Here is a 26,895-nt window from a genome sequence, read left to right on the forward strand (position 1 = left end):
CTTTTGAATTTTAACAAATAAATAGTGCTATTAGCCAGCAAACATTCTATGCTACCAAAACTTTTGACATCATGATGAATTACAAAAATAAGATATTTATACCAAAGAATTACTTAGGTAAGATACTTTGATAAATCAGATGAATATCTTATCAGTCTTAGCGTTTCCTTTCAGTATTAAGTTGAGACACCAGAAAAATGCACTGGCACTGTGTGTGACGAATATGCTGCAGATCTGCACTCAGAGAACCGTAGCTATCAAAACTTCGGCAATCAAGAGTTCACAAAATAACTGACGAAGACAGAAAAGGCTTTACAGACAACGTTGATTTTGAGAGTTCTGTTTTCTGACTCTCACTTTTTATTTCTAACCTTTAAGTAGAACATTGTTCCCTTGAATATTGTGCCAACCTGACTGGGGGAGGGGCAAAAAAGAATTGATTATGTCTTTGATTCAATTCAGATGGTAGTCCACAAATGACTCACGGCAACAGAAAGAGCATGCTACTAATCCATAAAGGGGAAAATGCCATCATAATTCCTTACACAAGCATCGTAACAAAAGTCCTTTAAGTTGTAATAAATTGAACGTAACATTAAGTGTTATGTTCAAACAGAAAACACGTATCCCTAAGGAGCAGGATGGCAGAAGGGGTGGAAGAGCCATCTCAGAGGGAGATCAAGAGGGAAAGGAAACAGTCCCAACCACAAACATCCTGGTTTGAGTGAACAAACCTTCCTAAATAACAACTTTATCAAGGCTTTGATTTCAGCTACCTGATAAATTTCCTCAGTGGCTCTCACAGTTGATTTTGATTACAACTGTATTTTGCATCATGAAATACACTTTTTAAAACAGCACAAAAATTCAGACCAGAAGCTCCTAGTATTTCAGACTTATGAAAGATGAGGAATCAAATTCTCACCATGTATATTTGCAAACAAAATGTGTTTTTGTATTAATATTTACAAACCATTTTAAATCTGTAGCATTTGTCCAGCTTGCAGATACCAGTGGTACAACCCCTCCAATGCATCAGTACTGAATTCTAAAGGTTTTACTTTAAAACTAGTGAAAAACCACTTCTCATCAGGTATTTTTTTCATCCAAGCAAATATTGAATTATAAGATGAGTATTATATTTTCTTCAGTTTTAAGACACAAGGGATCACAAAAACATCCACCTTTTTTAGATCCAGGGTAGAATTAATGTTGTGCTCATTTTCACGCAGCTGCAAGTATTGTTACTCTCATATCAAGTATTCTCTAGGGTAATGAAACATGAAACAAGAATTTTCAAATATGGGGAAACAGAAACCACTTCCACAGATTATTATGATTAGAAAATGGGAAATGTTAATAATTATCACAATTCATTCAGCTTTATCACTGCTGAAATAAACTTTAACATCCTCAAAGAGAAATATTTAAGACCTGAACAGAAACTGGTACATGATTCAAGGGGAAACACTTCGTGATTGTTGTCATGATGATCGCTGTTTAGTTTCTATAAAACACAAATTCTGTAACACATTACTTACTGTTTTTCAACCAAGATTCAGCATATATGGCAACTTCATACAGGAGTCCTCACATGAAAGAGGACAAAATTGAGGTTTCTGCCATGTACAAAAACTTTATGATAACATAATACAATTAAAAAACAATATTCATACATACATATATATATATTTATATATATATAAAACATAAAACTGATCAGTTAGTAGTAGCATTTGAGGTTTCTGGAGACTGAAGAAATTCATAAGGATCGTGAACCATGTCTTGTTGTTCTCCAACACTCAGATGAGAAGGACTTCCTGAAGCAAATGGGGAAAAAAAAAATCTAAACCTTTAGAAGTACAGAAAAATGACATAAACAAATAGCATGGTTATTTAGTATGTTGCCTTCAGTCTTTTAAAGCAACACAGACATTTAGATGACACTTAAAAAGGGAGATTTTAAAAAGAAACCACAAGATTCTTTAGTAATTTAGATTCTTTTTGAAAAAGCAATTATTATTATTACTTTGAGTTGAAGAATTACACAAGATGTTATTTGGATATACTAAATTACATTGCATACTTGCTTAAAAGTGACACCAAATTGTTGTGTGTTACCCTATCATCTTATCGTTACATTATTCAGTTGACAATGGAAGGCTATTGCAAAATCCTACCTGTGACTTGTTGCATGTAGATATGCCACAGTTATATAAATTTATATTGTATAATAAACATAACTGTATAACATATTCATTAGTATTTCCTAAGAGCATAAAATGCAAGGGCATATTGTCATCTGCCAGTCAGCATATTTCATATAGTGTGTTTATGTGGCTAGGTTTTGGTAGCTGTGCAAAAAAAGTGGTGCAAAAGCTGTAGGAGAAAGGAGTGAGAAAAATGTGAAAAAAAAACTATTCAGAAATCAAGATCTGTGAAGAAGCAGAGGGAGGAGGTGCTCTAGGCATTGGAGCAGAGATTCCTCTGTAGCCTAAGGAGATGATAATTGTGAACCAGACCCTCTGCAGGCCATGGAGGACCCAACAACACAGCACGTGAATATGCCCTGAAGAAAGTTGCAGTCTGTGAAGATCCCACGGAAGAGCACCTTCCTGTCAGGAGCTGCAGCCCTGCCAGAAAACCTGCTCCAGCATGAAACTGCGGCCCATGGAGGATTCCTGGAAAAGACCCACACTGGAGCAGTTCTTGAAGAACCGCAGTCCATGAGAGGGACCCATGTCTGAGCAGTTTCTGAAAGACTATCTCATGGGAGGGACTCTGCACTGAAGACGGGTAAGAGAGTTGAGGAGAAAGGAGCATCAGAGTCATGGACTGACCACAGCCCCCATTCCCCATACCCCTACGCCGTTCTGCAGGGATGAGGAAAAACTGGTGGTGAAGCTGACCCTGAAGAAGAGGGAAAGGGAGGTTTCATTTTATTTCTCTCTATCCTACTCTTTTATTAATTGGAAATAAATTAAATTACCCTTCCTCAATTGAGTCAACTGTTTCGCCTGTTATTGTAATTACTGAGTGACCTCCCTGTCCGTATCTTGACGAATGTGTTTCTTTCATCATAGTTTTCTCCTCATCCTGCTCAGGAACGAGAAAGAGACAAGTTTGGTAGTAGCTGGCAACCAGCCAAGGTTAAGCCACCACACTTCATAATTATTTCCATCATGCTTAGTATAAGTCTAAAATAAGTAACTACAACTAATGTGCTTAATTCTACAGACCAGAACTATGTCTTCTCAGTTGCCTTTGCCATGTGTATTAAAAAAAAAAAAAAAGAAAAAAGTTACCCTGCAGTCTGCACGCTTTATTTTATCAGAGTAGTTTCATGATAAAGACCTACGTAAATTAAAAGGCAAGTTTTAACTAGTTTAAATTATAATAGAAATACTGTAACTTCTATGACACAGTTAACTTTACCAAGATGATGCTGGTCTCTTTCAGAGGTATTGGAGAGAGAACTCAAATTGGATGAAGGCCGAGATCCCACTCTGTCAGCTTGAGCCTCATGAAGGTCCTGCAGCAGCTTAGTTGTTTCATCCAGGTGTAAAGGGTTATCATCATGGTCAAGTTCCTTCTTCACTTTCCCTAAGGGCCATCAGTTACCAACCAAAAACCTGTAATTAGCATACGTGGACTGACTCATGAATTACTAAGTCATTGTAAATAAATTCTAAAGTAAGCTAATGCAAGTGTTCTCCATTACACAAATACCTGAATATTGCATTTTCCTCTGTACTTCTAAAAGGCATCAGCTGCAGTTTTCAGTTTCAAGACATACATGTTGAAATGCTTTTGGAGATATTGGAGGGTGAAGGAAAGAACCACGGGAAATTGAAGTGATTCTTAGTATTTAAACAGCTCTAAGAGTTAAATTTGTCTTTGTGATCTGTTAAACTCCAGACAGGAAATAATAGATCTAGTATGCTCCAAAGGAAGGGAAGCCAGTACGATAACTTAAACATTTAACCTAAAATACAGTTAAAGTAGAACATGATTCAAGGAGGTGAAGAAATCCCCATCACAGAAAGTTTGAAGGATGGTATCTTCTCCAGTTGCACTCATTTTACAGGACGCCAAAGAAAACTATGATGAAGAAAACATGTTGTTCATCTGAAGACTTAAAAAATAAAGTCTCTCTTCTCTTTGGACTGTCTTCAACACAGACCTTGCCTAACATTGCAAGAATTATGTGAAATAGAATACGTCAATCTCTCTCCAGAAACTACTTACTCAAGAAGTTTAATTATTTTAATTATTTAAAGAAAGACTAAAGCAGCAGCTTTCAATGCAGCAGAAGATTCATAGCAAAACGGACACCACCAAACATTACCTATAAAACAGGTATTTATTTGTGTTTCTGAAGTGCAGTAGTATTAGTGTGTGACAACATAATCCGAGCTTACTATTGCTTTTCAAAGACTACTGCAGATCTGTAGCCTTTATCTTTCAATCCCCTTTCTTATGATTTGTAATAGGTAGTTTAACATCTTTCACATACTGCAAAAGTTATCTCTGATTACATTCTTGAAGACATTTGGCCACCTCAGTAGCTTGCAGAAATGGGAACATTATTTGTAGTAGCATTTAAAGTACGATGCCTATGCCATATGCGGATTTGACATCATATCCTAATACTTTATACAGTCACCTTATTTGAAGCTAAAGTCTTTCCAATACCTGGAGGGTTTTTTTTTTTGTTTGTTTGTTTGTGGACATTCCAAGTAGTGATATTTTGAGCCTTGTATATTTACTTACCTGTTTCTGAAGTTATTTCAAAAGACAGCATCTGAAGCAATAACCTTTCTGAGCCAAAGCTCCACATTAATTCCTAATACTTGGTTACTATGCACACATAAACCACAGGTAAAGCTATCAAAATGTGGAGGTACAAATACTTTGTTTCCTTCAGTGGTACAAGAAAAGTCACCTTTGCTAGCACATGAATGTCTCAAAGGAAAAACAGACTAAGGTTTCATTTATGTTGTACCAGCCCTAGGCTTTTAGCTACATTAACTGTAGATTTATTACTACTTTTAGAGCACTTTTTCTTCTTAGCAAATCCAGCTGTTATTTTGCCTAAATGGCACAACTAAACCATAACAGATGGCTTATATTTAATTACTTACCTAATGAACTTAACATGGAAATATCAAGAGATACATCTGAATATGGTTTCATAGAGAGAAAGTCCAAGTCAGAAGTGTTACCATCTCCAGCAGATTCTCCAACCTAATTAAAAAAAACAAAACAAAACAAAACAAAAAAACAAACATGAAAAAGGCTAACAGTAATGATAAGTTTCATAACAACTAAGAGTTTAAGATTAATCCATACTCTCAGAAACGTGCACTATCAACACTTGAAACTGGAACTTCTATAACCATCTTGGCAAACTTTCACGTCACAAGCCAAATGTACCACCAGGACAGGCCCTGTCCAATGAATCACACCTCACAAAAGGTCCAGAAAGCAACCTCCAAGGCAGCTCAAATATCTTACATCTCAATATCAAGGACCGTTGAAACTAATATTATCAGATCATCTCAAACTGAATTTCTTGCCAAATTCATCCCTGTCCCACAAAAGAACACCGGGGGAACCACTCCCTCACAAACAACTCCCAGAACCCCTTTTCCCTCAATGCAACACTGGATGTACTGAAAATTTTATTAACTAATACAATCTGTAAGGTATGCCTCTCTATTCTAGACAGTATCAGCTGGAGCTGGACACTCCATGCTTTTGGATAATGAAACAGAGTCTGCATTTTGTTTCAACTGCAAGACTTCTATTTGCTATTACATGGCAAAAAGCAAGAGATCGAAGTAAGAAACTCATTAAGCTTCAAAATACATTTCAACAGAATTCTTCGAGGTTGCCTGGTCCAGCAGGAGGAATAGGACATGCAGGTATATATACAACCTGGTATTTCCTTTTTGTATTTCTAGAAAAGATAACATAGTAGTTTTATGAATTAACCTAGCCAGTCACCTTCTAGATAAATAAAAACCCTTCCATAAAACTTAAGTTTCACTAGTCCTTATAATGTAATCTATATCATTTAAATGTGAATTGCCACGGAATATGGTACATATCTTATGTTGTCACAAATAATTTGCAAGATAAAATTACAGAATCACAGAATTGTCTAGGTTGGAAGAGACCTCAAGATCATCGAGTACAACCTCTGACCTAACACTAACAAGTCCTCCACTAAACCATATCCCTAAGTTCAACATCTAAACATCTTTTAAAGACCTCCAGGGATGGTGACTCCACTACTTCCCTGGGCAGCCTGTTCCAATGCCTAACTACCCTCTTGGTAAAGTTCTTCCTAATATCCGACCTAAAATACCCCTGGCACAACTTTAGCCTGTTCCCCCTCGTCCTGTCACCAGGCATGTGGAGAATAGACCAACCCCCACCTCACTACAGCCTCCTTTTATGTACTTATAGAGAGCTATTAGTACCACTGAAAATACATTAGCACCACTTAAAGAAATATTTATTGATTAGTAGCTGTTATAGCCTAGGATATGCTTTATTTTCCCCTACTTTCCAACTTACATTTTCAATAGATTGGGCAAAATTGATAAATACTGCTTTTTTTCCAGTTTAATGGCAGGTTGAATCTCAAACATTCATCATCAGCAGATCAACTATCTTTCAGATTCCTAAGTGATCTTTCTGACATTGGGATTTAGCTACGTGTACTGTGTTTGTTTAATTAACAAGGGAATAGAGAAAAATTGGACTAACACACTAACTAAAGTAAACAGTGTCAGATAATCCTTTTTAAGTACTGAACTTATTCTAGATACTGAAATTTTAAACCTCTACCTCAGAGCATGCACGTTCTTCCACTGAAGCACAATGAATGTACTCTGTACTCCCCATTTTCTACAAACCATTTTACCATGATCTGTTTGGAAGAATCTGGGCAGGTATTACGCAACTTGTGTTCTTCTTTTATGAGAACTGGCAGAACCTAAAAAAAAAAAAAAAAGAAAAACAAATCACTTTAGATCTTAGCATTTTACAGGTTATACTTATGTTTCCTAAGAATATTCCTAGCTTGTGTAATTGACTGGTTTACCACAATCAGATCCTAAAACAACACAGAACGCTGTCTTGTTTTGTGATGTTTGGATAGATCCACTAAAAGAAATTAATAAATAAAGATTAGCCCTTCTCTAATGGATGACCACACACATTCACGTGAACAATTTAGAACTAGCCAGGATTCTAACAGACCATTTTTTCTCACAATACAAAAAAGGGTCATAGAAGGGCTTGAATTGGAAGGGACCCTAAAGATCACCTAGTTCCAAGCCCCCTGCAGGAATGCCACCCACTAGATCAGGTTGCCCAGGGCCTCATCTAACCTGTTCTTGAATACCTCCAAGGATGGGGCATCCACAACTTCTATGGGCAACATGTTCCAGTGCCTTGGCACCCACTGAGTGAAATAAATGGAGTGTTATATTACACAGAATAGATGAACATTAAATAAATTTGAATGTTCACAGCCCAGACAATATCATGTTCTTTACTTCAAAGACCAAGACATTTTTTTCAATTAAAAAAAGGCATCAGTATAACTTACTTTAACTTCATCCAGTGGTTTTATCGGGATGTTTCGTCTCTGGAGAGAAACAGCAAGAATAACTTTTATTCAACATAAGACAAAAGCTTCTCTTTTGTACAACTTCAAGCATATTCAAATTTCTAGCTTTATTTTGTGTGAGAATCAAGTATTTCAAGTATCTGTAATGAAATTACAGCATAACTTTTATTGTTTTGACATATTTTAGTATTATGCATTTTAACCAATCCTTGAGTCCCCTTATGCTATTTCTTCTATCTGTTAACTTCATATTCAAGTGCAGCATTTTAGTCATTACTTCAGTAACTTCTGATTCCAGATCACTTAATACTGCGCTTTCAGAGATAGTCATTATATGTAGCAGCACAAAATACTCAAGCATAAAATACCATGGCATGTTGCTATTGAAACACATTTAATTGCACAAAACCTCCTCATTTTCACAACACAACTGGACAGTATTTCTTAGTGTGAAGAGCCACTGAACACTTGTTTGAACTTTCTTAACAGAAAATTTATTCTTTCAATATTCATAAAACAAGGTAGCAAAAATGGTAAGGTGTGTGTTTTATTTTACAGCAAAGTCGCATACTTTGTATACACACATTTCCACATGTAGAAGAATATTTAAAATATTATTTTAGAAGACTTTTTTTGAACTAATACTTTACATTTTTTTTCATGCTAGGGAGGTTTCATATACAAACTTTTTTTCCAGTCTGTACTGAAAAAAAAATACCCAGAAAATGCTGATGGGTGTTCCATATTTTTCATTATATTTTCTCCTTGTACCCCCAAATTAACCACCCTATCCTATATTCTAAGGTTACAAAGGTTTACCATAATTTTATTTTCACCATGTCAGGAAGTTTGAATATCTTCCACCCTCTCCTCCCCTTCTCCATTCTTTACTTGTAGAATCGAAGTGTCAACATTTTAACCAGCAGGCATTTATTTCAAAATAAGAGTGGTTTTATGAGTGAAGATAAGATGAAACAAGATTCTGCAATTTCTTGTAGTTTATTTTGTCTTAGACTAGCATTCCTACTAACATCCCCAAATGCAAGTATTTCCACTGGTATTATACACGCATCTGAGAAAATTTCCTCTTCAGTTTTAGTATGGATTTTTACGGTAAAGTGCTTTTGGAAAAAAGCTAAAAGTTTTTATTTTAGACATACTATGCGAATTTAAAAGTTAGCACTGTTAGGTAATAGGTATCAGTACAGTGGTATTAATACATTCTCCAATACTTCAAATTATTAACCCTTCCACAAAGAACACATTTTGTATGTAAATGAAAAAAAATAAATCCTTAAAACAACCTTTGCATTACAACTCAGAAGCAGAAACTTAAGTCATGACATTGTGTGACAGGCTGCACACAGCCTCAGTTTGTTGGTCTCCCCCCCAACACTATGCTGCCCTGCTCGCTCCCTTCTGCAGTCACCTGGTGAACCACACTGGAGAACTGATCTAGCTGAGGAAGAGGTAGAGGAAGATTACTTCTCTACTGATTAATTCAGTTAGTAATTTGGTTCACCACGTGGTTCTATGAACATCTGAGCCTGCACTGCTTAAATTGACACTGGAAAACAATGCCACTCAAAGAATATTAAAAAACAGATACAGGCCCATCCTTGTTTTCATGAACCCGTGACATTTCTGTGCATCAAGGACACACCTGCTTTAGCTGATAAACGGTTTTGGAATGATCTCCATTAGTGATCTGGTCCAGAAGATCATCTACTATTTTCTTGCTGTAATTTCCAGCATCCTTCACAAATTCTTGTAAGCTAGTAGGAATGGAGATACATCATTACAGAAAATGTTTACTTTCATAAAAGGTAACTTGTAAGTTTTTCCTCAACCTATGGTGCATTACACATACATTTTCCTTCTTCTTTTACTCAATCATGCTTCTTTAGAAAAGCAATTCAGGCATTCAAGTTTGTTTGTTTTTTTTTTTAAACCCACTCAATACCAATAATATTTCAAGAGAAAATTTGCTGGTAATTATGAAAAACAAATTTAGATATTTATGTCCTTCCTTTAAAAAAGAAACAGCAACAGCAGCAAAAAATCTAAGAAAACAAAACAAACTTCAGATTAATTCTCTCCCTCCAAGGCTGACAATTTAATGAAAAGTGGCATTTTCCTTTTCAGGGAGCTCTGACTGTTTTGAAACTCCCTGGAGAGAAAAAAAAAATATGTAATTTGTTTTTAAAATTCATTGAAATCTACTACTTATATATCCAAAACCAGTTACTCCTGGGTATAAAGCAAATGGCCAAATAACTAGCAACCAATAACATCCTGTGGTCAAAGACCCATAACAACAAGATCTGGAACAGTCTTAAAATAAATGTGCAAATTACAAAATAAGTAAAAAATACTAGATCACCCCCCCCCAAAAAAAAAAAAAAAAGATAACAGCTAGAAGAGGAAGAGGATTTGGAGGCTCACAGATGACATTTAGTCCAAAATGCTTTTAGTCATAAAATTGCGCTGAAATGTTAGACATCTTAGTAAGGAAGTGTTTACCTTAAGGCACACTGTATCCCAGTTTCATCACCATATGCTGTGTATAGGAGTTCCATTTCGTCTGATTTCAAATCATGAAAAACAGAGTTGTTTTGCATGGAAAGGGCTGTACTAGCACTGGTAAGAAAGGTAACTAGACAGGTAGAAATAAGAGATGACAAATGATTAATGCAAGTATAAGAGATTACTTGAAAAGGAGATCATCTTTTTCCCGAAACGTACAGGAAAGTGTATTGCAGTGCTTTTTTCTTCCAACAGAAATCAACTGCAATATCCAAAGGAAACTCTACAAATAATTTTAACCAAATGAACAAATGCACGTATTACCACTAAAAAATAAAAAAGTTAACTGAGTCCCTCTCTTTCCCCTAATACCAGCAACGCCAATTTTACCCAATTTTATATTCCTGCACTTCAAAAGAGCAAAGTCACTGAAAAAATATTGAAGTTTTTTTTCAGCAATTTTTTTCAATCAAGATTTACCCAGGCAATTTAAAAAACAACACTTGCATGGTTTATGTGACACTAGAGTGCTAAAAAAACAGTGAGTTAGGAACTATTAGAAATGTCAGTGCTGGAAAAAAATGCACATTTGAGTTGATCAGTGCTCTTGTTTGTGAAATTCTTGCCATATGATACAACAAAGCAAATGGCCAAAAGTTTCTTTCTCAGCTCTAAATGCTGTTGCTCAGGAAGAAAATGTTTTCCTCCACAGAAAATGGTGTACCTTAATAAAAAAGCTTCTATCATACTTTCATTAATCAATAATCTCCTAAGTAAGTTATGTTTAAATATGCAAAAAAGTCATTATAATTAAAACTGCATTCCGCTGCAAATGGAATAATTATATATTATACAAATATCTGAGTGAACTTTTCCCTCAAAGACAGGTATAATCTGAAATTATCTTTTATCTAGGAATTGCTCAACTAAACCATCACAAAGTCAGAACATTCTTTGGCACTTACCTTTGTTTCTTCGTTCATCTTTAAAGCCCAGTGTAGTGAAGCCAGGTAATAATTTGCTCGACAGTGAACTCAGATCCACTGGGTGAGTCTCTTCCTCTAACAATTTGATTAAAAAGAAGATAATTTTTTATTATTTTTTTTAAATCTCATGTTTAAAACTTACTTATGGTGAACATTTAGCTGTTGCTATTTTAAAAAGTTGTAGTTACTGTAAAAGCAAAATTATCATTTAAGATTTATGTTTTTATTAAACATACATAAAATAATTTAGGTTCTCCATTTAAATTTCAGATACGTGCAAAATATGTTTTTATCTCCTACTTAACTAAGTAAGTCAGAGATCTTGTTATTTTACTTGTAAAGCATACAGCACCATCTGAAGTTCTTTTGCCAGCTGATTCATAAGCATCCTACATCCAGATTTTATGAAAGCAATAAAAACAACATACAAAATAAGAGCAACTATGAATCAGTAGTTTGCCTATAGAAACCAAAATAATATAAAAAACCTTGCTAACGTAACTACCACTATGGCTACAGCAATATTCTTTTTTCTAAGGTTCTGAGAACTGCTTAATTAAAATGGCTAAAATAATTTGAAATATGTTTTCATGATAAATAAATAAATAAAACAAAACCAACTAATTTGTATTTAGGACCCTTCCAGTTACTTTAAAATCTCACTGACTATGTTATGAAATCAAGCAGTAATTATACTCAGTTACTGAATAACAGAAAGCAAATTTATCACTAGAACCGTAGCAGGATAGAAAAAAAATAAACTACAATAAAAATTCATATTATAGTATTAGCTGTAAATTCAGTGTAACTACTATTAACTCTACAATCAAGAAAGACTATGGAACATAAAAACATCAGGAAGCAGTACAGTACTTTATAGTACACAATGAACATTTGCTCTCCAAAAATTACCATCACTACCTAAATTTTCAGTAGCATGATTTCAGAGGTATTAATCCCATTCATTTTATTTGTTCAGAAATTCGTGCATGATGGCAGCCAAAATGCTCAATTTCATTCCAGAACAATTTAATCCCAAATGAAAAAGAATGCAGACAGTAAAGGAAATACAGGTTTGCATCTCCTTATCAAAAAATCAACTGAAATGTGACTACCCAAAAGGGTTCATGCATTCCTGATACAGGTAAGATGTAAATCAATTCCAATCTCAAAATGTACAGAGAAAGGAGTACTAAAACCAACATGACATGTGGCAGCATGAGGACTATGCTATGTCATTCATTACAAACTTTGAAGACTTCTTTTTAGTTTTGAGCTCAAAATACAGAGAAGAAAAAGTGTAAGATAATATAAATAATTTGTGGTAGTAACACAAACAAAAAGCATAGAAAAGATTAAGGAACTACAGAAAAAATTAGCAAAACTTAATTAACTTAAAACAGAAGTTAAACCAGTATTTTAGAACAGAAATGCATATACTGAATCATCTTTTTCCTGTTTTGAATCTGTGCATAGCACATTCGTGTACCAGTATAGTTCTTTCATTCACGTTTTGTCTATTAAATGTTAATAGTCTAGCTACTTGGAGCAAAAGCCTGTCATGCAAGTTCTCTGTAAAGTTGTATCAACATATAATTGCTTATAAGGAGACATTATTTTACCTCACTATTAGCATCATTAAAACAGAGCATCTGAAAACCTGACAGGTAAAGAGAAACATCTCTTATTTAGTACCTCCAAAGTAAGCTGCTGGGGAAAACTGTTATGGGAGTACATATTTACTAAAAACAAACAAACAAAAAAACAACAACAAAAGAAACAAACAAAAAACCAATTCATCTGTACTGCACAGGATCTGTACATACATTTAAGATTACAAAATCTACTACAACATTCAATATTAGAAAGGTTTGCTTAGAAGATTACAGCATTTACCTTCTGCTTCTGGATCAGATGAATTTACTACACTAAATAATAAAGTTCCATCTCCTCTTTTTTTTAGATAACCAATCTGTAAATACAACCACAAAGACATAGACGTGATCATTCAAAACAGCCCAAACTCAAAGGAGATGCCTGTTTACACAGAAAATTTTAAGAAGCATTTTTAGCTGTATTCGGATCCTGCGAACTAGTGTTTTATGTGCAGTCTACTTTACTTCTTATTTTCTAATCTAGACTGAAATACTTCTTTATGCATCTCACCCGCAACTTTCTCTAATTAAAGAAGTACTATCATGAGCACACTATCCAATTCCTGAAAAGGAAGAAGCGCTGTGACAGGCCTATCAGGGCACACGTGATGGTAGGAAGACAGAAAGAGATCTATCTGAAAGATGATAGAACACACTGACCCGTAAACATCACAGGTCAGTGAGATCACAGGTCTGTTTGTTGCCACATGAGTCAACAAACTAAGCGTGAACCATGCAAAAAGTATTGTAACTTCTCAGTGAAGACAAAAAGAAATGTATATTCTACTTAAATATTTCCAATTAAGTTTAACAATATACCTCTGCTGTTGTTTTTTTTTGTTTATTTTTATTTTTGCTTCCTCTAAAAAGCTGAAAACTCTGTCTGTACACAATGCCAAAGCTAATGAAGGAATTTAAGAAAAAAGAAGCAACAATGCTGGAGGTATGAACAAGAATAATACCTTCAAGTGACGGCAAAAGTTAACAACAGGTGAACTTCAAGTATGTGTCAGTGTTGCCTACTGCCGTCTGCAGTGTGTTGTCTAGCTGATCAACAGCCCAGATATAAAGAGCTGCATACCTTCCTTGAACAGCACTGGCTTGCTCTCTTCAAAGGTGACTGCTTCATGAAAGGCATTTTTGGTAATGGTAGCAAGTAGCAGAAGATTGACATTGCTGTGGGTTGTTTTTTTTTTTTTTTTTTTAAATATTTATTTATTTTTAACAAAGAAGAACCACTCTTACTTTAGAGGTTTCCAAATAGCCTTCAATCCTAGTGAGTTTTCTTCCTAGCTTCAGAAATACACCAAAGAAGCTAAACTTTCTCCCACTGTTCTATGATGCTTCACTTCCTAATCCAGCTGAGCCTAAAGTGACTACAGTCAAGAGCCGTGGTTCAAGAAATACATTTAAGTTGGAAAACACATTACTATCACTAATGCTTCAATGCAAATGTTTCTTCTACAACAGTAGTTAAAAGATCAGGTTGAAAATGCAGGATTTAGCAACATCCTGATTTTTTTTTTTTTTTTTTTTTTTTTGATCACAGTGGTCACTACTGTATGTGACAATGAGAAATCTGGTCAAAGTATAATGGTGTTAATAAGACTCCACATGATGCAATGGAGACAAGGTAACATATATCTCAACACAGACATGTAGGGAATGCCTTCAGCATTCACTCCAAACCCTAGCAGGAAGTAACAAACAAAACCACACAGCTAAGAAAAATATAGAAAAAATAAGAAAAATATACAGATCGTGCTGAAGAAAATGTACTGAGCTTTTCCTATTAGTTCCTGGAATAGCATAAAAAAATCAAATACTTTGAATGGTAACAGCATCATGTCCAAGATGATCAAGCTTGTGGTAAGCACTGTCCAAAATTCCCACCCAGACAACCCACTGCTATTTCCTCCTGGTCACTGAAGGATGTCTGTATTTTGTAATCACACAAGAATGTGTGATAGTTGACAGCCACTACCAGTAAGTACAAGACTAGAAGAGGTTCCAGCCCTCTCACTGAAAACAGCAAGTTCATACTTAAATACTTCTTAACTCTGTTAGGATCAGGGAGGAATCTTAATAAACCTTTAACCTATGCCAAAGTCTGTTCCTTCTGATGTTGCAGCATTAAGAGTGCCATGTTATTTTAATCACTTTCAATACTACAGGTTGCAATTAAGGAAACCAGATCAAAGGCTGACCAATGTTCACTGCTTTCTGCAGGTAAATTTTTAAAGACGTTCAAAGCATGATACAACTTGAGATCCATTTAGGACACCCTAAAATGGGCTTCAGTGGGAATTAAGTGATAGACAAATCACACGTGGCATACGTTATCCTTCCTAGATGCTACAGTCTCACCGCAGCACTAAAGCCTATTTTCCAAGATGCAACAATGCAATTAGGCACATCATGGAATTGTGAAGTTGGTCATGAAATAGACCTTGCTGTTGGGAAGATATCGATTGATCCTATCCCGAGCCTCATCTGCTGCATGTTCCACTAGTGCCAGGACGTGTTCTTCAGCAGTGCTGTCTGTCAGGCTGCACGCATTTCCCTCAGGTTCAAATATGCAACTAAAGAAAGAAAAGAGTAGTAGTTGTAGAAATTAAAAGATAAAACAAAGGGCTAAAATTCTGAGTTTGCTAAACAGATTAGTCCCACTCCGTTCCCAGTGAGAGTCTACTTTAGCATTTCTGTAGAATTATAATCATACTACGAAACTGAAGTTTTTCAGCAGAAGCTAGCTTATTAACTGTTTCTATACCTTGATGGAAATAAAGGAAGAACTTCAAGACAGAAATTGGGATTATTTTTTTTTTTTTTATATTACTACAAGGTGAATGTTATATGCATCCCTGGTGTTCCACATAGATAAATATGCTATTACCACAAATGCCAAACAGAACGATGCAGGAAAGAAATTACATGATGAGGGAATGGACAATCTGCAATTCTGTGGGGAAAATATACAAACAAACAAAAAAATCCCAACATACTGCAATTATGAGGATTATGTCATGTAGTTCCCAGAAAGAATAGGACATTGCTCCCAGTCAAACAGAGATTCCTTTTAACTCCTACGTTTGTCAATATTGACAATCTGTGTTCATATTCAGTCACACCATTCCTGTTTATCTTTTAGTAGATCACTCTTCATTACAGCACTAGACAATAAAACGTAACAAATAAGCACACCTCAAATGGAAAAGGACATAGTATCTTCACTATTACATAAAAATAGAGAAAGGCAATATTGCACGAGGGAATGCAAAAGTACCAGTAAGATGCGGCAGTCTTCATTAAATATATAAGTAAACCTCTGCACATCAAAATCTTTTAGGGTATTACGTAGAGATTACACACTAAGGGCCAAACACCTTAGGTACTAGGTAAGTGAATGTAGAGCACCTATACACAAGATCCATTTCCTTGTGCCGGGTTACCTTCTTCTATTTGCTTAGCTAAGATTTTTCTTTCTGTATAGAGATTCAGATCCAATACACAGAAAGCTTTGCTATTAAAGACAGTGAAAAGATCATAGGGTCATGAGAAAAATGTGTTAAAGCTTTTTGTTCCATTGAAACTTAAGGAAATGGTGCATACAGCAGGAAACTCCTCGAAAACAGATACTTTCTATCACTCTACAGAATGCATAATGGACAAGAATTTTAAGTGAATGTTCAGCAGCTACACTGGACAAAATTTTCAAAAAAAGCTTAGATATTAAGATAATCAAGTCACTTTCTAAACTACAGCACAGAAGTCTAAACTAACACATTTTGAAAACATCGATTTCAGCTCTTTGAGCTGTGAATTGTGAAGGCAAAAATATCTCCTATGTCTGATTCACTACCCAAAGTTCTTATTGTACATCAAAAAAAATATTTATCACACTGATGCCAAAATACAATTGGTTTAAAGGACAAATTAATTAGCAGAGATATAGTTCAGAGTACTAAAATTACATAAACACTGAAAAGAACAGGAAAGTAAATTTATAGCAAAACTGATCCCAAAGAAACTGGAAAGCAGTATAAAATTCAGTCATGTATTTCACATATTCTTGACTATGTGATTGCACATTAAGGTTGATTTTAAAGACAAAGCAGTACAGTGTTGCTTGGCAGTCTCAATTTCCTTTTCTGTTAGTTCTCTTTGAAGACAAGCACACAAAAAGTGGCAAAATACAAATGTACTTCTATAAGGTAGTTTACTGAAGAACTAATCAGAAAAGGAAACCTATTGTTCTGGGTATCATACAAACCAAATAATGGTATAAAAAAAAAAAAAAAAACATCTGTAGGAGGTCCCATTTTACAGAAAGGTACATTCAATTAATTCCTGTATGTAATCTATTAAACACAATACGCTTTGATCATTGCCTGTTATACAGCAGCAGGTGTGTTTCTGTATGCTGACCTCAGAATAGCCCCAGAATTACTCAGTTTAAAAATATTTTGAGAGATACATATTACCGTCTCCTATTGCCACAAAATACTTTTATTCCCTCAGATATTAAATAGAATTACAAAAATGTTCTTGTTACACTAAACATGTGACTGTTTAGAACTCTAGAACTTCTTTTTAACAAAAATGTGAGAGCATCGAGTTGAAATAAGAAACTACTTTTTTTCCTCTGGATGTCTGAGAGAGACGACTGCAGGACATATCTCCATAATCAAATTATTTGTTACATAATTAGCAGTGCTCTGTTACAGTTTGTAGATTCCATCAACTGGAATTTAATTGACAAATTGTATAAAAATCAATCTCTAAAAGCTCTGCAATCTATCCTAGGACATCTACATAAGATGACATTCATCTGATGAACGGTAAGATGATAATTTCCTTCTAAATCAGGGTTTCTGGTACAATCTCCTCATAAAATAGAAAATAAAAACCTATTAAATTTGTCCAAAATTAGGTTTTAGCAGTAAAGACATGATTTTGTGACAAGGAGATACCTGTTGCTAGAAGACAGCTATTTACACTACCAATGTATTTTACAAAGAAGCTTAGTAAGATTTCACTGGGAAGAGGTTATCATCTGCTGTAGAAATAGTCTTCTGTACACCTGTATCCTGCCAGAAAAAAACTAAAATAAAATCATTTTTAAATAAAAATCATTTACTGATCTGGTCCACTTTCCCTCTCACAAAGCTACTGTTTAGATTTTGATACACACCAACACTTTTTTCTTTTTAAAATAAACACAGTGATTTTCCATCAAATTTGACATATACCACAAGATCAAATTAAAAAAAATCAAAGTTATGACAAAACATGAAAGATTTCTGTCTATGTTAAAAACCCTACTTATTTACTGCAGATGTAAAGAAGGATAAAATATTAATATATACACATTAACTGTAAGCTAGTGTTCAAAAGAATATGCAATAACTCTTTGAGTTGCTTGTTTCAAGTTGGAATATACAGGATTATTAAACTACCTCTAAGAAATAATAAATAAATTAAATTGCTCATTTATCCCATAGACCACAAGGAAAAAGGACACAAGGAATCCGTTCTCAATTCTTTGCTGCTGTCTGATACTACAAAAACTGCAACAGACCAGTAAGCATGCCCGTTAAAACCTTTACCTAATAACTTCTTTATTTTGCTTTTTAGATTTCTTGGTAGTCTCTACTTGTACAGGAACAACTTCAGGGACAGGTTCCTCAACTGATGCGTCTTCATCACCCAAAAGAGCTGCCTGCTGAGAAAAATCCATGTCCTGCATGAACGACATGCTGCGCTTCAAAGCTAACAGCCGTTCCTAGAATCAGAAAGGACAGAGCAGCAGGGACTTAACCTTTCCCTCATAGCCAAGATGCTATGATAATGGGATGGGATGGGAATGGCCATGGCCTTATTTTGTTCTTAATGCCTCGTTTCCAATGGTGATGCAACATGATTTGGTCATGGTAGCATGGCATCAGAATTTCTGCAGCCCAACTATCAAGAGGGAAACAAACAAAAACCCATGCATGTGCAAAGGCAGCTGCCTATTTTACACAATTCTTACCATAACAGACCTGCAACACAAACGTTCACACACACACACACACACAAAAAGGAGCTCAGAAAAATAATTCAATTTTACAGACTAAAAACTGCATTTTAATAAAAAAAAAAATGCGTGGATTTGCACATGCAGATCTGTGAAATACCTGAAACCTCCCATACACCCACCACCTTTAAAAAAGAAAGGCAGAAATAAAACTTAAATAATATCTTATTTTCAAAGTTGAACCCATAAGCAATGTTTTATAGTTGGACTTGAGGCACTTCCACTGACGCTTGTGGAATAAGCTCCTACAGACTTCAGTGGTGCAGATGAGGCTGATAAATAAAGGTGTATTTATAATACAAATGCTGTCAAGCCTCTAAATATAGCAGCATAAATAGGTACTGCTATAATTAATGGCAGATGGATGAAATAACAACACTTATTAATTATGTTCTTTTTTTTTTTTTTTTTTTTTTTTTAGAATGATTAATAAACCAACAACCCCGAAACAAAGTATTTCTGCTTTGTTTTTAATAGGTCTCTTACTTTGCTCATCATCTTAAAGCCTGTGTGTAGTATCTTCTTGGCTAGCTTGTAGTAAACAGTATCTGGTCTGTTGTACGTCATTGCATTATCACACATAAGTTTAAAATCTGCCTGTAGAATGCAAAAAGAAAAGCTGTTAAAATTTCAAACTCCTTTGTTAAATGACTGGAAGTTACCATTTCATCAAGGCAGCTCTGTCAAAAACTTTAACCACAATAACATTCTAGCACCAAAAGCAGAAGACTCATGGAAAGCCAAAAGGGAAGACTAAATTGTAAATGTTTTTCTCTTTTCCCTTACTCAGAATGCTCAGATTTGTCTGGAATTGTTTTTCTTTGTGTATAAACAAGTTTTGCCTATACATCAAATGCAATGTTTCCTCCTAATAAATATGTATCAAATGGACAAAATGTAAAAGAACTACTATTTGTCAATTCACTCATAGGAAATCTAAGCCATGTTTTACTCACTTTGCTGGATTTTTCTAAGGAAGGAAAAAAAAAAAAAAAAGAAAAACAAGCCAATGTTCACAGCTAAGGCTATTATTTTCTAGAGTGGTATTGATGTAACAACACTGAAGGCAGCTGATGGAATTTCATGAACTGCTTAAATAAAACTTTCCTCCCAAGAGCTGACATCATGAAAAAAAATAAATAATCAAACTGTACTGTCTGTAAAACAACAATGCATTCAATAAAGTATTACAGCAATGCCGATACCCAACATCGCTAAGAGAAGTTGCCAATAACTCTGCCACACAAGTTCTGCCAAAACACCATTCCAAATGAAGTTACATGGAAAACTATATGCAAATACACAGCTGCTATTGTATCTAACACAAAATGCTTTAGTATCTCCAGTTTTCTTGCAGATGTTTAAATTACCATTTATTCAACCTAACCCAATTGAAAAAAGAAAGAAAAAAGAAAGAAAAAGGAAAGAAAAAAGAAAAAGAAAAAAGAAAAAGAAAAAAGAAAAAAGAAAAAGAAAAAAGAAAAAGAAAAAAGAAAAAGAAAAAAGAAAAAGGAGAGAGAGAAGAAGAGAGAGAGAAGGATCAGCTACAGGTTCCTTAAAGCAACTTAATACTTTGTAATATTCTTACTCATGTTTACATCTAGAAGCATGAATTCTATGTAACTTCAGAATACGTACTTGGTTTCTGCCGTAATTTGCAGTAGACTGTAGTAGAATAGGAAACTAGGAAATAGAGAACTTCCACAGTGATAAATAAAACAACAAACCCAGTCTAATACAAAGAATATACTGAGTTCTGAACATATGCATGATAAAATAATTTAAGAAAGGCCTCTAAAGTTAATCTTCAATTTCTCCCTGAAGCATTCTGAAATAACTAAATCTCTACCAATTCACCTTGAATTCAGTGACTGATTTGTATTCGTTTGCTGCAATTTTTTCCTTCATAGTACCAAAATCCATGGGGTGCTTTATTATCATGGAATATCCAGGAGCAATGGCATCCGTGACTGGAAAAGCAAAAAAACCATGAGGATCTTTCCTAAAAGGGAAAAACAAAACAAAACACTTTTAGCTTTATATAAGCAAACAAAATGGCCCTTGTTTCTATACTATGTTAATGGCATAAAATGGGCAGTCTTTTTAAAAATGACTGAAAACACTCTCCCAAAACAGATAAATACTTGAAAAGGTCCCTGATGCAGGAGAAAATTTTGATTATGCATGTGCAGACTTTCTGAAAGAGATTCATCTAGTTCTTGAATTATGTAATTATTTCTTGTATGCTTTCTCTATTTACATTCCAAATGGGTCTTTTGGCTTCACTATGTGAAGAGGCTTCACCTCTTTCAATCTCCTTGTTCATAAGATCCTCTAAAAATAACTGCAGTGCTTACAGTTTTACGTTAGTTCTAAATTCAGCTTCTTGCTATATAATTAAAAAAAGCAAAATCAAAGATTTTTTTAAATTTTCTTTTCAAAATACGAGCTATAGGGTTAACATAAGAAAAAAAAAACATGCAAACAATAAAATAAAAAGCTCTAAATCAGAAGATTATCAAGCAAGCAATATGTCAAAAACATATTTGCTCTGGCATCTGTCAGAGGACGTAGAATAAAACACAACTTCTTAAGAACAGTTCCATCTTTAAGCTATTACAATTCAGAACTGTTTTTTTTATTCCCTAAATTCTGTCCTCAATATTTACTAAATCTTCAGTTGCAACACATCCTACACCCAAAACATACCATGCTTAACCCCAGGCATTGCTGGTAACAATATTCAGCAACTAATCTTTAAAAATTAACAAGTCTGATGCAGTTGCAAGTTACCAAACATATTACAGCTACTACAGTCATTTAGGCATTATTTGCAAACAGAAAACCAGGATAAGTTTTAAAGTAACACGTATGTGCTAGGCACTGTCAATATAACTAGAGATACAATATACTTAGTACCTTTGAAGCTGGCGAAGGAAGTGTTCTAGTAATTGCTGGATTGGTGTGCTCTCATTTTCAGCTGCAGTTTGAGATGGAAACATGGATAAGTGCAATGAAATAGAGAATACAATAATAAAAAAAAAAGCCAGACAAAATTGTAATTACAAGTGCAACTTGTTCTGGTTTAGAGATAAACGAGATACATCACATCAGATAATCTATTTATAAACATACAGTAGTGATTTATTCATCTTTATTACTTAATCAGTTTTAAACATAATAAATTAAAAACTAGTAGATATTAAATTAGATGCAAAAATGCTAAGTCTATTTATTAGTTTTAAGAAATTTTATTAAGTGAACATAAGGCGTTACCTGTTTTTACAGAAAAGAAAAAAGAAACTTTGCTGCTCAAGCAGTGCACTTGGGAAATCCACATTCTGATGTTTTACCAGTAAAATTTTAATAGCTCCTTTGCCATAACACCAATGCAATTAGCACATCTGAGATTCAGTCTAATATTTCAGTCAAAAAGAAGAGTGACACACAGATGCAGACTTTCAGGAAAGATAGGTATAGATTAAGATATTACCTAATGTACAGATTAAATGATAAATGCTACAAATGTTAGCTACCTGGTCCATGTATATGCTTAAGAGAGACTGGCTCTCTTGTGAAGTTTGAAAAATTAAAGAAGCATCCAGAAATCTAGAATTACAGCTCCAACTCTTCATCATGAAAATGGAGAAACATTTCCCTTCTTAACCAAAACAGCTAAGACAATTTATATGCTTTCACGTATGTCTTTTTATGTCTTTTATATGCTTTTCACATATGTCTTTTTCCGAGCAGATGAAAAGAGAACCCTAGTTAACGTAGGTGGCAGCTTCTAGCCTGACAGCTTTTCAAGACTCGAGACTATCCAGAGACATAAAGCTTTGATCAGAAAGTGTCAGTAACCCCTATCAGGGCACCTTTACATTTGATGGACAAATTCCTAATTTACTATTAGAAGTCATTATAAGTAGTCATAATTGTAATAGCCATAATTAAAAATTCCTCAACAAATGGCTTGACCTGTTAACGGGCAGTGTTTTCAAAATAATACATTCCTAGACATAACATTTACTACTAAGTTCCAATTCAAGGCAGATATGTACTAAGATCATGATATACCTGAACATTCTTTCTAAGAAAAAGCTTCCACTGAAAAGTGTTGAAAACCCGAAGGGATTAAACATGCAGAAATTACCATATGCAACTGATATAAATGTTGGCCAGTGATGAGACTTAAATAAAACTGGTATGGAGTTGTAGGGACTATGGTCTTTAGAGACATCCTATCACAACTTATCTGCCATACTTTTGATGAAAAAAGTAATACTCAAAACTTAAATACTTATATACTTACATACTATATTAATATACTTTGATGCTTAAAACTCCACACAGACTATAAAAAAAAGACTGTAACAACAGCTAAACAGTCTACAAGATTTTTCTCTTGAACTGAGCAAAGCTTAATTTCAGACATTATGACCATTGCTCTGCAAACCCCAAGGAAATGCTAAGGGGGAGGAATTGTGGAACACAATGACACTTTATGCCACTTAAGTAACAGGAGCCTGAAACAGATGTCTTCAGCATGTTCAATCTATGAAAGCATACCTACTAAAATGCAGCAGCATCAAGAGGAATATTGATTTTTCAGACAGTGTTTTCAACATTCAGAAGTTTCTGTTAAGTCTCTAGAGTTCAGAATATTCTCATGGAAATTTTACATGCTGGTACCTTGGCAAAGGCTTGATTACTCTGTCGGCATTTTTAAAAGCACTCAAGATGATTTAAGTTTTCACACTGCTCACCTGGCTGATTTCTGCATGCTCTTACAGGACGATCTGGAGGAGGTTCAACCTCCACTTTTTTTCCAGGATCAAAGTCATCAGTTTCTCCTTCAGTGTCACACTGTTCTTTCTCCCTTTTTCTCTTTTTCTCTTCCTAGTACAGAAGGAAGAAAACAGGTCTTAGAACATACTTGGAATGTGCTATTCTACATACAAGAAGATAAAGACAGTATTTTTTCATTTGGAATATTCAAGGTATATCTGACCCGTAGCATGTAATAATACTGTTTGAACAATAGCGTCACTTCCACTGCCTCTTGTCAATTTTTATTTCTCTGATTATGCAATAGTGTTTACCTTTTTCCTCTTTGTATTTAATGCACTACTGTTCTCTCATTAGTTCCTAAAAAGAATGTTAAATTCTGAAGCTATTTCCATGCAAAACTGCTTGTTAATACCCACATCAGAGAGTAAACAACGCTAATTGCTGATTCAGTAAAGAACAGTCTGCACATCTGTGCGTGTTTTGTTGCTTGATGCATTAAACAGGAATCAATAAAATAGGCAATAATTCAGTAACAGTACAAAAGAGCCAAAAGAAATGCTCTGGCAGGGGTGGCAATTGCCGATCTCTTCCTGAGCTTCAAAGCAAAGACATGCTCGAGTCATTCTTACAGTAACTACTCATGTTTGCATAGAAAAGCATACTTTGATTAACCTTGTTTAGACTACAGTGTTATTACTGATCTACCATTAGTTTCTTTTGTATGCACCAGTAATGAAGTTCTGGAGAAAAGAAAAAAAAACAAACAACAAAACAAACAAACAAAAAAAACACATACACACCAAAAACACACACCCGAGAAAAAGCACAATGCCCTTGCATTAAACATGGTTCTTTTGGTACATTTCAACTCCCAGACCTACACGTAACTGAATCATTTGAAAACATTTCTACAAGTTACGTTTTCCTCTCTCTGTGCTGTGTTCAAGAGCTTCTGAACAATCCTACAAAATACATCACCTTCAAGTAAACCGAGCCCAACAAATCAATTTGAAAAACACTTTTGCCATAAACAAACACAAAGGAGTACAAAAAAACTGTCAGATGAGAACACGATGACAGCATAGAACTCGGAAAGCAAAGAGGTCAAAGTACGATTAGTACACAAAATCAGTATTATTAAAACAAAACTGTAGTGTCAGTGCCTTCTTGCCAATTTCAGGCTCACCCCTCAACATGAATCGTGTCCTTAGACATCACTAAGGCGATCACAATTTCTACTAACAAAGCCCCAAAGCCACAAATGCAGAAGTTATTCTGAAGAAGAGATGGTAAGACTATTGTATTACAGTACTCAACAGAGCACATTTTAAAAAGCTGTTTTGAGTAAACATAAGTTTCAATGTCCAATATCTTGTAACGTCTTAGGGACAGAAGTTCATTCTGGATTTATTCGAAAGAACAAAAATACCCTCTTCAAAGGGTAGCAAAGCATGTTTCTGACCTGGGTGAAACATGAAACATCAGATTTAAGAACAGAAATAATTATATCTAGAGACAAAACAAATGGATAGGAGAAAAAGCAGTTGAATAATGTAAAAGCTTGTTTCTTTTAACAAGTCATCACATAGATATTACTCTTCCAAATGGAAGACATGCACAAAGTCCCATACAGGGGTTTTCTACAGTTGTGAAGTGTGAACATTTTTTGATTTGCTTTTGGTTGAAGAAGTTTCCAAACGATGACCTTCCTACAATACCAATTAAAAAAAAAAAAAAAAAAAAAAGAAAAAGAGAAGTGTTTCTGTACACTGAACCAGATTTTACATCTGATAAGCAAGCATGTCTGAATCCAGGTATATATGAATTCTAGAAGTAACACCTTACCTTTCTCTTTCTTCTTTCTTCATCATCAAGATGCTTTTCCTTTTCTTTCTCAGACTTTTTTTTCTTTTTTTTCTTCTTCTCTTTATGTCGTTCTCGCTCATGATCTGACCTGTCATCATAGTAACTAGAATCATGCCCTGACCCAGAAAGTTCAGTCACTTCACTGCCTCCAACTTTAAGTACCAGTTTTAAAGGTTTTTCCAAAGGCTTGTCCACGTAATCTAAAAAAAAAAAAAAAAAAAAGAAGAAAAATCTTATTAGGGATGCTTCTTCTGGAAGTGCTGTTTACAAGAATCTGCTCTGGTTTGAAAAAGCATGCAATACGTTCAGAGATAAATGCAATTGCAAAGGCTAGTGAATCCACGTTAAGCAGCTGCTGCTCATACATTTAATATCCTGACTTCCAAAAACTCAGAAAATACAAGGAACTAGCTCCTTGGCTCTCCATAAAAATATCATAGATACAAGTGTAGTTCTGGCATCCTACTATAAGTGCAAGCGTTAGTGCTTGCAAAACACAAACTGTTTCGAAGCCACAACCAACAGTAACAGTAATTATTTCACTGATTTTTTTTCCTGACAACATTTGAACTGTTTGCTAGAAGCATTTCTTGTATCTGCTAAATGACTAATCTTTCAACACGTCCTCCCACGGAGTAAAACCTCAATTGCTGCACGAGATTCCCAAATACATCTAGAAATGTTCCTTGAGTTGCACAGCACGACAAACGCTTGTCAGAACAAGGTGAAAACTCGTATCACTCGAACACTGATATAGTAACGAAAATCCCTCAACAAGAGCCGTGCAAACCACGAAGACACCCGGGCTCAAACACACCGTGACACTTCACGCCAGTGTCCCAGCGCCTGCTCTGTGTCCTCAGCTCGTCTCCCGAGCCGCCATCTGCTTCAGCCCTGTCTCTCCCGCCGAGGGGAGTCCCTGCTCTCAGGGAAACGCTCCACTCAGCACTGCCGTTCCTCCACGCCCAGCGGCTCACCCCCGGAGCGCTCACCCACGCAAACGAAGGCTTCTCCGCTGCGACCCAGCCCACGAAGGGATGCCGAACCCTGCCGACAGCCACGGGGACAGAGACACGTCCTCGAGCACAAGGGGGCGCCCCCCTCTCTCGACCGCTCCCCCTCGCCCCCCCGAATTCTTACCGCTGTACGTGGTGGCAGAGGCCGAGCGCCATTCCGCCTTCTCCGCCTTGTGCTTCTTGTGCTTCTTGCCCATAGCAGAGCCGAGCCCACCAACCGCAGGTTCCTTTCTGCCCGGAAGCACTCGAGGCGGAAGGGTTCTCCCCCTCCCCTTTCTGCGAAGGAAGATCCCGGTCAAGGGGAAGGAGGCGGAGCTCTTCTCGCTAGCCC

At 35.4% G+C, this 26,895-nt stretch overlaps 1 protein-coding gene across 3 annotated transcripts; it reads right to left on the reverse strand.

Moving 5' to 3' along the window:
* BRD9 (bromodomain containing 9) lies at window positions 1-26,805 on the reverse strand. 3 transcript variants are annotated; one of them, XM_084306644.1, is made up of 17 exons: window positions 26,689-26,805; window positions 25,528-25,748; window positions 23,658-23,790; window positions 21,811-21,871; window positions 20,749-20,893; window positions 19,378-19,488; window positions 18,422-18,534; window positions 15,262-15,394; window positions 13,054-13,129; window positions 11,137-11,232; window positions 10,169-10,301; window positions 9,309-9,420; window positions 7,625-7,663; window positions 6,935-7,006; window positions 5,145-5,247; window positions 3,436-3,603; window positions 1-1,820 (listed from the first exon to the last, which is right to left on the reverse strand). In XM_084306644.1, the coding sequence occupies exons 1-17, from the start codon at window positions 26,759-26,761 to the stop codon at window positions 1,720-1,722; spliced, it is 1,890 nt and encodes a 629-aa protein (XP_084162770.1). In that variant the 5' UTR covers window positions 26,762-26,805; the 3' UTR covers window positions 1-1,719. The 3 variants fall into 3 exon arrangements, with proteins under 3 accessions (XP_084162770.1, XP_084162769.1, XP_084162768.1); XM_084306643.1 differs by having other exon boundaries at window positions 18,422-18,537; XM_084306642.1 differs by having other exon boundaries at window positions 18,422-18,597.
* Between the last annotated feature and the right edge of the window lie 90 nt (window positions 26,806-26,895).

Source organism: Netta rufina, assembly GCF_964035555.1.
Source record: "Netta rufina genome assembly, chromosome: 2".
Classification (NCBI taxonomy): Eukaryota; Metazoa; Chordata; class Aves; order Anseriformes; family Anatidae; genus Netta; species Netta rufina.